At 42.6% G+C, this 16,065-nt stretch overlaps 1 protein-coding gene across 2 annotated transcripts in view; it reads left to right on the top strand.

The window, feature by feature from the left end:
- WDR35 (WD repeat domain 35) overlaps window positions 1-16,065 on the top strand; it is a 333,796-nt gene that overhangs the window by 52,498 nt on the left and 265,233 nt on the right. For both annotated transcript variants that reach the window (XM_029595967.1, XM_029595968.1), the window contains exons 4-8: window positions 1,222-1,314; window positions 3,413-3,541; window positions 10,906-11,039; window positions 12,015-12,180; window positions 15,125-15,270. In XM_029595967.1, coding sequence (XP_029451827.1) covers window positions 1,222-1,314; window positions 3,413-3,541; window positions 10,906-11,039; window positions 12,015-12,180; window positions 15,125-15,270 — 668 coding nt within the window. The remainder of the gene's footprint in view (window positions 1-1,221; window positions 1,315-3,412; window positions 3,542-10,905; window positions 11,040-12,014; window positions 12,181-15,124; window positions 15,271-16,065) is intronic.

Raw genomic sequence — 16,065 nt, 5'->3', positions numbered from 1 at the left:
AAAATCATGAGAGGTCTAGAATGGGTAGATGTGAATTGGTTTTTTACTCTTTCGGATAATAGAAAGACTAGGGGGCACTCCATGAAGTTAGCATGTGGCACATTTAAAACTAATCGGAGAAAGTTCTTTTTCACTCAATGCACAATTAAACTCTGGAATTTGTTGTCAGAAGATGTGGTTAGTGCAGTTAGTATAGCTGTGTTTAAAAAAGGATTGGATACGTTCTTGGAGGAGAAGTCCATTACCTGCTATTAATTAAGTTGATTTAGATACCGTAATAACCACCGCTATTACTATCAACAGTAACATGGGATAGACTTAGTTTTTGGGTACTTGCCAGGTTCTTATGGCCAGGATTGGCCATTGTTGGAAACAGGATGCTGGGCTTGATGGACCCTTGGTCTGACCCAGTTCTTATGTTTTTATGTTCTTACTTGTTAACATGAGGTAGTTTTTTTCTTAAAGCAGCAATTAACAAATAACCTAAATCTTCAAGCTCTAGGCTGAGGCACCGATGTTGTGCTAGGGTATAGGCCATGGCCCCTACTTTGGACCTATGCCTTAGGTGGGGCCCTGGCTTTGGACCTAAACTTAGGCCAGATATATTAATTTCAAACGAATGCAACAAATAAGTTTAATTTCATTCAGGAGGCCACTGATTTGGTTTGGGGGACCACCGAATAAAACAAATTGCTCTTATTTGTCGCGTTTTTAAAATTTGTTTGAAACGCATACACATCCCTACTATGCAACAGGAGTTTCAGGCTGTTGGAGCCTCTTTTCTGCTAAGATAGTCCTATAAATGCTTGATCAAGTTTTATTTTCTTTGCGGCTGAACAGCTTTGGGTTTTTTTTTGATGCTAGAACTGGGAATATGCCTATTAGTCCCTAATGATTCGAGAGAGTGTATATCTTGTATTTAGAGTGGCTTATCTTATGCTAAAGCCTTTTTTGTAGCCAATTGTGACAATAGTTTATTTCTTTTATTTTTATCTCCTCTGGGTTTCCCTACTTCTCACTTTACCTCTTGTTTGGACCTTTATATTTGAGAGAGCATAAGTTTTTTGTGCTTTTTGTTATTGTTTTTTTATTAATTCTTACAATGTTAGTATACAAAGTTTGTTCCTTGTATTTATTTTGAAAACTTAATACATAGAAAGTTAAAAAAATACAGTGTGATTCCCTTCATGAGTTTATGGAGTAAACTGTTTTATTTTTCAGGATCTGTGCAGGTGGTAACATGGAATGAGCATTATCAGAAGCTGACTACCAGTGACCAGAATGGGCTCATCATTGTGTGGATGGTGTATAAAGGTAGTTACAGATAATGAAAATATGAAATGGTACTGTACTGCAGAAACAACCAATCACTTCACTTCAATAAAAGCAGGCCTGTGTTTACTTGTAATGATATTCGGATTTAGCCGGCTAACTTATGCTGCTAACTCTAGTTGTGCCATTGATCTGGTCTAAAGTTAGCCTGATAAACTTATCCAGCTAGCCAGCAAGATATATTCAGTGACGAGGTAGCCCCGCTGTCTTAAAGTTAGCTTGATCTTAAACTTATTCGGCTAAATTTGTCACTTTAGCCATTTAGACAGATAATTTTTCAGTTATCCATCTAAATGGTTTTTGAATACCAACCTTGAGGGGTTTTAGAGCATGACAGAGACAGAATGACTAACTCAAACAAAGCAAATTATATAGATAGTATTAGATCTGAATATCTTTTGAAGCTGGGATAAATCTGTTCAGAATTGTGATTTGAGTATTGTTACTAGAGTGCTCCATGTCATCAGAAGCAGGATGAGCTCTCCTGAGCTCTCTTGGTTTTGCTCCTCTTCATTGATGGATGGGATTTTGCTTTTCTTAGAAGAGCTGGAGATGTAGTGAGACAAAAACCAGGACTAATTCTGGCTCATCCTATCTCAGATGACCTGGAGTTATCTAGTGATTCTAGATCTGAACTGATTTGATTGTATGGTTGGCATTTTAAATTGTCAGCGTTTGAGGGTAGGTTCTGACTAATGAGAGGTTGAAAATATTACATGTCTGTTGACATGTAGTAGTGGAGTAGCAGCCTAGTGATTGGAGTAGCAGGCTGCATACCAGGTAAGCCAAGGTTTAAATCCCGCTGCTGTTACTTGTGACCTTGGGCATGTCACTTCACCCTCCATTGCCTCAGGTACAAACTTAGGGGAAAATTCAGCAAGGTTTACCAAGCTGCAGTGTTCAGTACTGGTGGTAAAATACCATGGCTAGACTGCCCCCAAATATATTGCACGATGATGGCCCTGGGAGTGTGGGGCCCTAAAGGAACCAAACATCCCCCCCCCTAAAAAAAAATAAAGTGGCAAAAATCATGGGGTTGCTGGAAACCCGCCTGTCTGCCCCCTACCAACCCTGGAGGTGGCTGAAGTTCCCCCTAAAAAGGTTTACTCATTTTAAGAACCCAGGCACAGGTCCTGCCCCCAACCAAACAGGATCTGGCTCCCCTTACCCTAGCACACCTTAACCACCCTCCTGACCCTCCCTGGACTTACCAAACTTGCCCTGGTGGTCTAGTGGGGGCTTGGAGTGCCTGTCGGCTTTGGACCCAGCAGTGGCTGTTTTCCAAAATGTCGCTGACTGACAGCTAATTTGTTTTTGCCCCATCATGTGACAGGGCAGCAAGCACCATTTTGGAAAATGGTTGCTACAGTGGGTGTCAAGAGTGTAGGCGGATGACTCCTGGGGTGGAGGGGCTCTACTTTTGACCAAAGGAGAGGAGTTGGGGAGGTTATGGGTTAACCTCTTTTTGGGGAACTTCGGCCACCTCCAGGGGTGGTGGAGGGGGCTGGGACAAGGGGGTCTTCAGAGATTCCCCAGGGTTTTTCAGATACACAGGGAGGAGGGGTTACTTAGGGCCAAGAGGCTTCTTTAAGTCACTGCTTTGGGAGCATCGAGATTCGCATTAGTGTCCTGATGCACCCAGTAAAAGTTAACTGCTACTTCTGAGTTGTAGCTAACTCTCATGCAAATAAGGTGCATCTTGCGATTTTTCTGGCAAACCATGTTATTTGATTTATATAAAATTAGCTACTAATGAACTGCTTTACATGCATTAGCAGCTCATTACCATTTTAGCGTTGTTGGGGGCAGAATAATGCGCAGTATTTAAAATGCCATGCAATATCACTGTGTTAAGCTGTTTACCACAGCTTAGTAAATGAGGTCCTTAGTTTGTAAACCCTCTGGGGATAGGGAAATACCTACCGTGCTGAATGTCATCCACTTTGAAGTGGCTGACCAGTCACAAAAGGAAGAATATAAATCAATAATTGAAAAAACTGAAAAATTAATGCCCTCAAGTACAAGCTGCCTAATCTGAGCAAATGACATAAAGAAATCCTGTTTCTTTCTCTCTTAACAGGTTCTTGGTATGAGGAGATGATCAATAATAGAAATAAATCTGTAGTTCGAAGTATGAGCTGGAATGCTGATGGACAGAAAATCTGCATTGTGTATGAAGATGGGGCCGTTATTGTTGGTTCAGTAGATGGTAACGTATTATGCATGGAACAAAGCTCAACCAATGTTCATTTTCTAAACACATTCTTAAATCAGTTTATCAAGTGTTTGTATGTACAGTAATTCAGTTTATAGTTAAAACAAAACATGATCATTAAGAGTATCCTCTTTATTGTTAAATTTATGCTATTTTCTTAGGAGACATCACTGTTTAAAGTTTTTGAAAGCTTCCTCCTTTGTCACTCCTACAGTTTGTTCTTGTGGGGAAATTTCTGCTCCTGGGAGAATTTTTCACAACTGCACAGTTCAGAATGTGTGTAGAATATACCCCAGCACATGATTTACCTGTCTCTGTGCAGAATCTGAGGAGCTGGCTGGCGGGAGCGCGGCAATATAATGAGCTGGCTGTGTGAGCCAGCAGCAGCAGGAGGAGGAATCAATGTAGTTTGATCAGCACCAAGAGCAACACTCCTCAGGAATGGGGATTGTTGAAGGAGAGGATATGGAGGGGCTGGGGACTAAGAGGAGGATCAACTGATTAGTGAGGAGGTCCTGGGGGTGTAGCTGAGGGGGATTAACTGGTGATGGTGGTAAGGGGGTTTAGCTGGAGGAGGTAATGGAGAGAGAAGGAATTGGGGCAGATGTGTGTGTGTATGTGTATGAGAGAGACGGTGTGTGGGATTTTGGGGGGATGAGAGAAGTTTGAGAGATGGTAGGGATGCAAGAAAGAACAGGACTGGAGTCAAGAGAGGTATACCTTCCCCCTCCTCAGTCCAGATTCTCCCTCCTTTAATCCCAGATTTTCCATCTATGAAATCCTGGAACCTCCTCCCCACCCTCATAGATCTTCCCACTCCCACTCCCAAACCCAGATCCCCTCTTTTTCAATTTACTCTTGATCCCTGGTCTTTTCTCTTTCCCTCTTCCTCTCTTTACCATACCTAGTCTTCTCTTCCCAGGACTAATCCTAGTGAGTACGGGGCCCTCATAAGATTTTGTGCCACTCATGAGTCCCCCTCTCCTCACTGAAACTTTCATGACCTTTCCTTTCCTTTCCCCTGTGGGCACATTGAAAAAGAGGTGGTGAGCTGATGACATTGCACCCTGCCTCTTTCTGATACTGTGCATCAGGCCAGGGGGCAAGGCTCCCACAGTTGAATGGGAACTCAAAATGCAGGGCCCGGAGCAGTCATCCTGAATCACACCCCTGCTAAAGGATACTCCTGTCCCTTCTTCTACTTTTCTTCCTTTCTTCTCCCCATCTATTGCAGAGATCTCTCATAAAATGCGCTCTTTTAACACGCATGTTAGTAGTATTCATGTATGATGTACACAGTCATTGAAAGCGACAGATTATTAAATTTTGATATCAATGTCATTTACTTATTTTTGATTTTCTGCTTTTAATGTAATTTAAACTCAGAGTGGATTACAAGCAACTAACATGGTATATTATAACACATATCACAAAATCTATCCACTAATCTTGCAGAAAAAATTCTTCCTGAAAGACCAAAGACCATCAATTGCCCAGGACAGGTTCATTCATTCATTCATTTAATCATTGGTCCATTAGTCAGACAGCTTATTTTTAAGTGTGCAGTTCTTGCAAATAAAATTAAAGCTCATTCTCCGAGGACAAGCAGGATAGTAGTGCTCACACATGGGTGGCATCATCAGATGGAGCCTTGTTGTAGAAAACTTATGCCAAAGTTTCTAGAACTTTGACTAGGCACACTAAGCATGCCCAGCATGCCCTATATTACGCATCCACGTGGGGTCCTTCTTCAGTCTTTCTTTTTCTGTGAAGCTGTAAGCCTTGCAGTGTGAGTGAGCTCACTTTGGCTGTTTTTTGGCCTTGTGGAAAACTTTGCTTTTTCTCGTGTTTTTCACAGGTTTTTCCTCATTGTTCCGTTGTCGGATCCCTCTCTGTAGCCTTCCCGTAGTGTCTTCTAATCAGGGTGTTTGGAAATTTGGGTAAGTTTCCTTTCGCCGTTGATTGCTCGTGGCTGCAGTGCATTGGTGACTGCTGCCATTGTTTTCAGTTCATGCCCCTTTGTTTCGTCTGACATGGCTACATCCAGTTTTCGGTGATGCCCCAGGTGCCCGAGGACCATGTCCATCATGGATTCAGATGAGATATGTTTCCTCTGCTTGGTGGCAGCGCATGATGTCCGGGATTGTCATTTATGTGTCCAGATGACCCTGAAGGGACATCGGCTTCGACTTAACAAGATATAGCAGCCTTTTGGGTCAAAGAAGTCCGAGTCTTCAGCATCAAAGGACCAAGGAGCTACACTGAGCCATCGATATTGGTCTGTTGATGCCGTTAGCAAATAGGGGTGCCGGAGACTGACTGTTGTTGTTATCCTCCAGGCCGAGGATGTCGGGTTCCTCATCATTGGCCTCAGCACTGGGGAAGGATCGGGCCGAGCAGCTTCTTCAGCTTCCCTCGATGCTCGGCCCGATCCTTCCCCAGTGGGAATTGGCGCCTGCAGAATTGCATGGCTGCGGGCTGACGTGCCGTGTACTGGGGAGATTCTTTTCAGAGATATGGTGAGGAATGCTGTGGCCAACTTCAGGATCACCATGAAATCTTCCAATAACTCTCCATTAGCACTCCGGACCCATCCTCCTGTACTAGGAGGCTGGCAAGACAGGGGCCAAGGAAGTCTTTATTTTGCCAAAGGAAGTATTGTCCTCTGCTCCCTCACTTCTGTCCACACCATCAGGACTCCTGCAGCTGTCCTAGGCAGCAGAGAGCGCTCGAGCCCCAGCTAGCTCCTCATTGAACTCTGGGGATGAGGTTTTGACTGGGTCCTAGGGAGCATAGTCCAGTTTCCCATAGCTGGGATGATGGAGCCTCTGGTCAGGAGCAGGCTGTGGTTGTTTGCGAACCAGCGGTCCAGTATAACCTTGGACCAGTGGGTTCTGTCCATCGTCCATCAAGTGTACCAATTGAATCTATTGGGTGTCCCACCAAATTGCCTGCCATGCCCATCTTGAGGGCCAGTAGTGCATCAGGAAGTACTACTAGCAGGGCTCTCTTCCTGCTTAACGGTTAGAGCAATCGAACCTTTGCCACCAGGGCAAAGAGGGTGAGGATTCTACTCTAGGTATTTCCTGATTCCAAAGAGAACAGAAGGACTCTTTCCCATCCTAGATCTAAGGGCCTTGAACAAGTTTCTAAGAAAAGAAAAGTTCAAGATGGTTTCCCTGGGCACTTTGATCCCCCTGTTGCAAAAGGTAACTGGCTATGCTCCCTCGACCTAATGGATGCATACACTCATATCAACATCTTCCCCGGTAACAGGAAGTATCTCCAATTTGTGGTGGGAAAACAGCACTTCCAGTACCAGGTATTGCCCATGGGTCTTCACAAAATGTCTTGCGGTGGTGGTGACACACCTCCGCAGGCTAGGAGTGCATGTTTTTCTGTATCTGGATGATTGGCTGGTCAAGAGCACGTCTCAGGCAGGGGCCTCCAGGTCCATGTTTTTGACCATCTGGATGTTGGAGTCACTAGGGTTCGTTCTTAACTACCCAAAGTCCCATCTCAACCATCACTTCAATTGGACTTCATAGGAACGCTATTAGACATGGCTCAGACCAAGGCCTTCCTGCCTTGCAAGAGGGCCATCACTTTGACGACCAATACAGCAGAGATCCAACAGATCTAGCAGGTGTCAGCCTGGCACATATTGAGACTTCTGGACCATATAGCCGCAACCGTCCATGTCACTCCCTTGGCACATTTACACATGCGCAGAACCCAATGGACCCTGAGGTCGCCGTGGCGCGAGGCCACTCAGAGCTTCCAGGATTGCATCTGAGTCACCTTGGCTCTCAGGGTCTCATTGTCTTGGTGGTGGGTACTTTCATATCTGGAACGGGGGATCTCTGTTCGAAGTCTCCCTACTCAAATTGTCCTAACCATGGATGCATCCATCCTGGGGTGGGGAGCTCATGTAGATAGGCTCAGTTCCTAGGGCAACTGGTCCGCTCAGGAACACTTTTCTCAAATCAACTTCTTGGAGGTTCTTTGGGTACTTGCCAGGTTCTTATTGCCTGGATTGGCCACTGTTGGAAACAGAATGCTGGGCTTAATGGACCCTTGGTTTGTTGGACACAGGATGCTGGGCTTGATGGACCCTTGGTCTGACCCAGTATGGCATGTTCTTATGTTCTTATCATCCAAACCGACAACTAAGTAGCCAAGCAGGGAGGTACGGGATCGTACCTCCTGGGTCAGGAAGTGGTCCAGATGTGGTCATGGGCCCTGTCCCACGGGATGGTACTCAGGGTTATGCACCTTGCTGGGATGGAGAACATGGTAGCGGACAGACTGAGTCGTGCCTTCAGACCCCACAAATGGTTTCTGGACCAAGAGGTCTCTGGGGAAGCCCAGAACGCCTTGGAACAAGAAGGTTCCTCAGTTCTGCTCCCTGTACAGGACATGCGACAAACTAGCCTCAGATGCTTTCGCCCAGCATTGGGGCATAGATCTTCTGTATGCTTACCCTTTGCCTCCACTGGTTACTAGGACTCTCTTGAAGCTACGCAAGGACAAAGGGACTGTGATCCTCATAGCTCCTCATTGGCCGAGACAGGTCTGGTTTCCATTCCTATGAGAGTTATCCACCCAGAAACTGGTCAGTCTAGGGACTTCCCCAGATCTCATCACACAGGATCGAGACAGGTTGAGGCATCTCAACCTTCAGGCCTTGTCTCTCGCAGCTTGGATGTTGAGAGGGTAATTCTGCAACCACTCAATCTCTCAGAGGATGTGTCTTGGGTCCTGGTGGCTTCTAGACAGCTTTCCACTAGAAATTCCTATGGACTGAAGTAGATGAGGTTTTCCATGTGGTGTGAGCAGAAGGCCCTAGATCTTTTCTCCTGCCCCCCACAAAAGGTGCTTGATTACCTGTCAGAAGCTGGCTTGAAAACCAATTCTATTAGGGTTCATTTGAGTGCATTTGGCACATACCACCATGGTGCAGATGGTATGCCCATCTCTAAACAGCCTATAGTTGTATGCTTCATGTGTGGCCTGCTTCAACTGAAGCCTTCCCTAAAGCTTCCTGATGTGTCTTAGGACCTCAATGTGGTATTAGCTCAGCTGATGAAAGCTACTTTTGAGCCTCTGTGCTTCTGTGACCTGAAGTACCTGACCTGGAAGGTCGTATTTTTGGTGGCGGTCACTTCAGCGCACAGGGTCAGCGAGCTTCAGGTCTAAGTGACCTATCCACCTTATACTAAGTTTTTCCATGAAAGGGTGGTCCTGCGTACACACTCTAAGTTCCTGCCTAAGGTGGTGACGGACTTCCATTTTAACCAGTCCATTGCCCTGCCAACATTCTTTTCCAGGCCCCATTCACACTAAGGCAAACAAGCCCTGCACAGTTTGGATTGCAAGAGAGCCTTAGCCTTCTTTCTGGAGCAGACAGAAGTCCATGGACAGTCCACCCAACTTTTTATTTCTTTTGATAGAAATTGGCTGGGTATTGCCATTGGCAAACAGACACTATCCAATTGGCTAACAGATTGCATCTCCTTCTGTTATGCCCAGATGGGATTGTATCTTGGGGGCCATGTCAAGGCTCATTCTGTCTGAGCCATGGCAGCATTGGTGGCTTGCTTGTGAACAGTCCCCATGGAGGAGATCTGCAAGGCTTCAACATGGAGTTCTTTCCACCTATTCACATCTCACTTTTGATGGAATAGGGATGGCCAACGCGATAGTAGGTTTAGCCAATCTGTCCTTTGGAATCTGTTTGAGGTTTAGAACCTAACTTTCTCCTGCCTAGGGCCTGTTGTTTGGATACAGGCTGTTACCAACAGCACTAGTGTTATTGTTCCCGTTGGCACCTGGTTGAGTGACTGTTGGTTCCCTTTTGTGTTGGGGAGCAGCCTGTAGCTAGGGATTCACCCATGTGAATACCTTCACCCAAATACCTTCACCCAAATACCTTCACCCAAACTTCAACCACTTCCTAGTCCCCTTTCAGCCCACGACCGCTTCTAGTCACAGTTTCCATATTACATATTGTATAAATATTCTCTATAAATACGTTTGATTGTGTAAATATTCTTGCCCCTATCTCTTTCTTCTTCCTCCTCTCCCAGTTGTAAACTTCCTTGTTCATTGTAACTACTATTTCTGCACCAGTTAGTAACTTGAGTTCTCTGTTCAATGCACAAAATGTTCAATGTAAACCGACTTGATGCGTCCTTTGGGCGTGAAAGCCGGTATAGAAAATAATAAATAATAAATAAATAAATAAATGTGTGAGGACTACCATCCTGCTTGTTCTCGGAGAAAGCAGAGTTGTTTACCTGTAACAGGAGTTCTCCGAGGACAGCAGGATGTTAGTATTCATGAAATCTGCCCACTGCCCCACAGAGTTAAGTTTCTCCTATTTTTTGGTTTATGTCTAATTCTATGTTATAAGACTAGAGAGGGACCCCCATGTGGATGCGTGTTATAGGGCATGCTGGGCATGCTCAATGTGACCAAGTTGATATAAGTTTTCCGTGTTGGGGCTCCATCTGATGATTTCACATGTGGGTGAGGACTAACATCCTGCTGTCCTCGAAGAACACCTGTTACAGGTAAGCAACTCTGCTTTCACTAAGGCTTTTTTCCCATTCTGTGTCTATGGGAAAATACCTTGATGAATCAAGCCCTAAGTTTGTACTTGAGGCAGTGGAAGGTGATGTGACTTGCCGAAGATCACAGAGACTGCTGCTCTAACCACTAGTCTATTCCTCCACTCTTAAATCCTTAACTGGTATTCTCGGTTTCTATTCTCAAACATTTCAAAGGAGAATGTTTAAACATCCTGCATAAATAAGAAAGTCAGTAAAAACGCATGTAAGATGCTCCAATTTTGAAAGTGGATTTACATGCTTAAGGCTGCTTGGAAAATTATCCCACAAAATTTATCTCTACAGAATTGCACCTGCTATTGTGTGCATGTAACATTTTTGGGGAAATTTATGTACATACTTTTGAAAATCCACGGGCTGAGGATACTTGAATTATAACAGTGTTATCCACAGAAATAGAGAGAGGGGGAAGAGAAGACATGGGTTTATAGGAAAGGATAATCACAAGCTGCTAAAGAGAGATCTTGAGCCCTGAAGGGCAAGGAAAATTTGTTCTCTGTACCATTACAACCTGCATGACCACCCATGGTGCAAACTATGAGTTATTGGTGTTTGAATTTTCTTAGTTTTCTAAAATATGTCTATGGTTACTTTTATGAGCCAAAAATAAGGAGAAAAGAAAAAATCTCATTGGATGAAGAATCTACAGAAGATTTGCAAAAATCTTTAGTTTTAATCCAAAGTGTATGGCTAGTAATGTAACAGATTTTGTGTTATATATAATAGGCAATCGTATTTGGGGAAAAGAGCTTAAAGGTATACAACTCTGCCATGTAGCCTGGTCCCCAGATAGCAAGATCCTGCTCTTCGGAATGGCCAATGGAGAAATACATATTTATGATAATCAAGGAAATTTTATTGTAAGTTATAAGAAAAACAATTATGTCTTCCTGTTTTTAAAAATCATTTATTTTGGATGTAGGTGACTTTGTGTATGGCCCATCATTTTGCAAGCTGTTAAGGATGAATACCTAGCATTGTCCATTATAGTGTTTTTGTATCCTAGTTTCAAATGATGGCTCTTTAATGCTCCTCCCTATGGGATCTATCATGGTCTATGTGTTAACACTCTGCATTGCCATGGAACTAAATAGCACCAGGGAGTGTTCAGCCAAAAGACTGTTGATTGCTTAACATACCTCCTCATCTGTTTTTCTGGTATGGTATCAGCATATGCAGTGGAATGGTAGTTGGACTGTTCCACTGCAGGCTGTGGGGGGAACCTTACCCTGTAGCACTTTTTTAATTAAAAAGTTCTGTTTATTATAAAGGAGTGAAAGAGGTTGTTGCTGGTGTGTCTTACTGTTTGAGACAGTCACTGTGCCCATAATGGTCAGAACTGCTTACCTCACTTGTCTGATTTTGTGATCATCATGACTAAACCTGTACCCACTTCTAGAAATGAGAGGGTGGTGGCTTCAGACTCTGGCATTCTCTGGCCAGTTTTCTTTCCATTTTCTCTTTCCATCTCCAATTTGTTTTATTGCCAGCAGTGTTGCAGGCAGTGGAGATCAGCTGCCTTTACTAGGATCGTCCTGGTGAGGAACCACTGTGGCTGACATAAAACCAAAGAGATAGAAGCTCAGCCTTCCTGTTTAGAAAAAAGCCACTGCATTCCAGTGTTACTTTTATTATCATTTATGTTTATTAGATAGTACCTGCTGGTAGGGATTTCTTTTTTCTGGAAATAATGTTGATGGATCATGTATAGAGACTTGCAAATTCTGAAAGATTTACCTGCAGCTCATGGAAAGCAATTCAGATACAGAAAAGTGAAATTTTATGTTAAAGGGAATCTATCATGTCATGTTATTAGATTGCTTGACTACTTGCAGGTGAAAATGGTGTTGAACTGTTTGGTGAATGTGACTGGCGCATTCAGTATTGCTGGAATGCATTGGTACCCTGGCTCTGAAGGCTATGTTGAACCAGACTGTCCTTGCCTTGCTATCTGTTTTGACAATGGCAGATGTCAGATAATGAAGCATGAGAATGATGATAGTGAGTACAATTTGCTTTTTATACCAGATTATATTTTATCACTGAATTAAATAATTTTGTTCTTTTTGTTTTATTTTAAATGTGTGTGTGTTAGAGGATATGATTAGTCGGTAGCACTTCTCTTAATGGCAGTGGATCTAAACAAAGATTTTAGAATGCCTGTGACTGTTGAATGAAGCTGTACAGTTCTAAGTTTGAAACATTCAGGAGATGCCACTTCAGGAAGAAGAAAGGAACATCCACATCACCCTTTCAACCAATTCTTAGATACCCATAATTCAGTTCCCTTAAAAAAACAGAAAAAAAAAATCAAAAGTGAAAGAACATTCTCTGTCAACAGGAAGGATTAAATCAGCCATGACCAGTGGGTAGGGACATTTATTTTGGTTTTCATTTTATTTTCCCCACAGCTTTATTAGTGTTTACTATAACAAACAAAGGCTTGGATTTATCAAAATACACTAAATATCGCCTGTGATAGAAAAAGGGATGTGTTTTATGGTAATAGGCACTTTATGGCAATTTGCACTAATACCTATGCGAAGAGCTAAGTTACTGCAAATTGCTATAACTTTTTTGCACTTTGAAATAAGTGCCAAAATTTATTTATTTATTTATTTATTTATTTATTTAAGGTTTTTATATACCGATATTAGTATGCAAACATTATACCGGTTTACATTACAACTGAAAGATCGAAAGTACAATGAACAGGGGAGGGGGAGGGGGGTATAGGTAAATCCAGAGATAAGTTAGTACAGAAAGTGCAAACAGTGAACAATAACGGTAAACGAAGGAACAATATGCAATGGTGTAACTTATATACAAGGGTCTTTGGGAGAAATTATATACATACAACCTACATACAACCACTGGGGGGATGAGAGAGCGAGAGAGAGACAGAGAGACAGAGACAGCACCTAGCCATAATGCCCTCACACTAGATAGGTATTTATATCCCTATGGGAGACCCACCTAGTAACTCAAGGTGAGGTTTAGGTATTAGTGTAGGGGTTAGGGTCCACTTTGACATTCAAAGTGAGACGTACGAACAGAACAGTGCTCTCTAGTGAAGATTTGATGATCCTCAGAGTGAGGACACTCACCCAAAGATGTGATTTGTGCAATGTTCTCTCAACCTAGCTTGATGGACTCTCTACCTGGTAACTCCGAGGGTCATCAAATCTTCACTAGCGAGCACTGTTCGGTTCATATGTCTCACTTTGACATTCAAAGTGGCCCCTAACCCCTACACTAATACCTAACCTCACCTCGAGTTACTAGGTGGGCCTCCCATAGAGATATAAATACCTATCTAGTGTGAGATCTAATGTGAGGACATTATGGCTAGGTGCACTCTCTCTCTCTCTCTCATTTCACCATAGGATATGGTGCTATCACATGCGTTAAGGGCTTAACACATGCAAAAACGCCTTATAGCATTTTGATAAATGAGGGGGAAAAATAATAGAAAATCAGTGAGAAAAAATGAGTCATTTTTTACATTGATTTTCTCCCATTTTTGTTCATTATAATAAACATTGATATATTACTGGGAAAAATAAAATAACTGAAAATGAAGAAGGCCAATATTCAGTAAGCTGATTAGTAAACAAGTTATCCAGCTAAAGTTAGCTGGATAAATTGTCCTGGATATTCAGCAGGATAAACATCTTGCTGAATGTACTCGGCTGAGCATCTACATATAGCCGGACACTAAAAACCTAAGTGACTATGTTTAAATAAATCAGTTAGGTTTTTAGTTATCTGGTCTTGTGTGGCCAGATAACTTGCTACTTAACCGGATATCTTCAAAATATATCCAGTAACAATGACTGTCCTTTCAAAAACAAACAAAAACCCAACAGAGTCACTGGCCTCTTGGGTGATTCTCACCCCGACACCGCAAAAGTCTGAAATTCTCTCCCCCTGGCCAGGACTCCCCAACTCCTTGAAATGTTAAAATAAATCAGATAGCAGCACCAGCCTGGTCTGACCCTTTATCCCCTCTCCACCAGAGCTTGTCTATATGTATGGACAACATCTGTCTACGTTAATCCCAGTAGTAATTGTCCTCAAGCAAAGTATCCACTGCTTGTGTGCCCTTCTGTGAGTGACTTGAACCAGGACAATCTGTTCCTCTTTCACTCTCCTTTCTTCTTTGGCAATAAAGCACCTTCTTTCTCTTTCTTCCCTCTTTCTTCTTTGCTATAAAGCCTCTGCCACTCTATTTTTTCAGCTCACCTGCAAAATACACCATAAAAAAAACCCCCATACTTAATTCATGTTTTCCACAGAGAAGCACCTATACATAGCAACACAACAAACTAAAATGGCCACCAGAAATGTGATTTAAGTTTTACTCCTGCCTTGACTCTGGCGTTAAGTTTTCTGTAATAGCTAATACCTTTGTTTACATGTGATGTGCATGCACTCATGCTAAGAATACTGTGGGTTTCATAATGTAGGGTTTTTTGGTGCTAAAACACATACCTAAGTTTAGCGTTGAAAAACCTGCACTAAAACCGGAGTAAGAACTCGCAGTAGGCTCAGTGCAGTTTATTACATCGACCCATAGTGAGATTTTTTAGTTAGACTGGTTTCACCAAAGTAACTCTGCATCACTCACCAGATCTCTGTCATTGTCTCTTTGTGAAAATTTATAGTTTGAGATGTTAATAAATGGAGCAGTTTTAATTGTTTGGCAAACATTTTAGTTATTGTAAGTACTTATGTTAATTTCTTTAGGCAACAACACAGCCATTTAAGAGGGGATATTGAGCTATGGTTGAGATTTCTGCTATAACATTTTTATTAGTACATTACCTTCATTTAATGGGGGGAAGAGGGGTATGAAGTTTTTAATTATAACTTTACAATATATTGCAACTTAGTATATGATTAGTTCTTTTGTAACAATGATTCTGGTTTGTGTACTCTACAGACCCCATTTTGATTGATACAGGAATGAATGTGGTGAGCATTCAGTGGAATCATTGTGGCAGTGTCTTAGCTGTAGCAGGCTCCCAGAAAACATCGTCCATGGACAAAGATTTAAATACTGTGCAGTTCTACACTCCATTTGGGGAGGTAAGTGCAATTTTATAATTCTCGTACTACAGCATGGTAACTGAAAGTTTAGAACTTTTAAGTATAATTTTTGTAAACAGCATGAATGCTATCATGGCAGAAAGGTACTATACATTTAACGCATAAGACTGTTTTCAGTTTTATGTGGCTTGTAACTTGTAGGTTACTATTTATTTAAATTACTGATTCAGCTATCTAAAAAACTCTAGCTCCTGTACGTACCCAGGATCAGTCCAGACAAGTGAGTTTATGCATCACTACCAGCAGATGGAGGCAGAGAACAAAACTTTGAGGCACTGCTACATAAATGAGAGTGCCTCCTGTAGTCCCTCAGTATTTCTCTGTCTCCAGCAGATGGCAGAGGTGCAAACCTGCAATCTGGAGATTAAAAAAAAAAAAAAAAAAAAAAAAAAAGAGAGAGAGAGAGAGAGGAAATTAAAGAGATTTCAGATCTCCGTGATGTTAGGTTCCTTCGTAGGCCATTCCTGTTTGTTTGTAGGCCATTCCTATTTGTTTGGGCGGAGAAACATCTGGCAAGAATAGCTGCTTCCCATGTAGCCAGAGTGGACAACGTACAGACGGACTTCCTCAGCAGACAGTGTCTGGATCCAGAGGAGTGAGAGTTGTCAGCGGAGGCCTTTTCCTTGATTCAGGCCAGGTTGGGCAGACCAGCGATGGACCTCATGGCTACTTCAGGAAATGCAAAGACGGATTGTTTTTTCAGTTGCAGAAAAGAGGTCAGATCAGAGGGCGTTGATGCTCTCATTCAACCGTGGCCGACGTGTTGCTGTACGT

This window comes from Rhinatrema bivittatum, chromosome 3 (assembly GCF_901001135.1).
Source record: "Rhinatrema bivittatum chromosome 3, aRhiBiv1.1, whole genome shotgun sequence".
Classification (NCBI taxonomy): domain Eukaryota; kingdom Metazoa; phylum Chordata; class Amphibia; order Gymnophiona; family Rhinatrematidae; genus Rhinatrema; species Rhinatrema bivittatum.
Note: the sequence above shows the minus strand (reverse complement) of the source record. Positions and strands in the feature narration are given on the sequence as shown.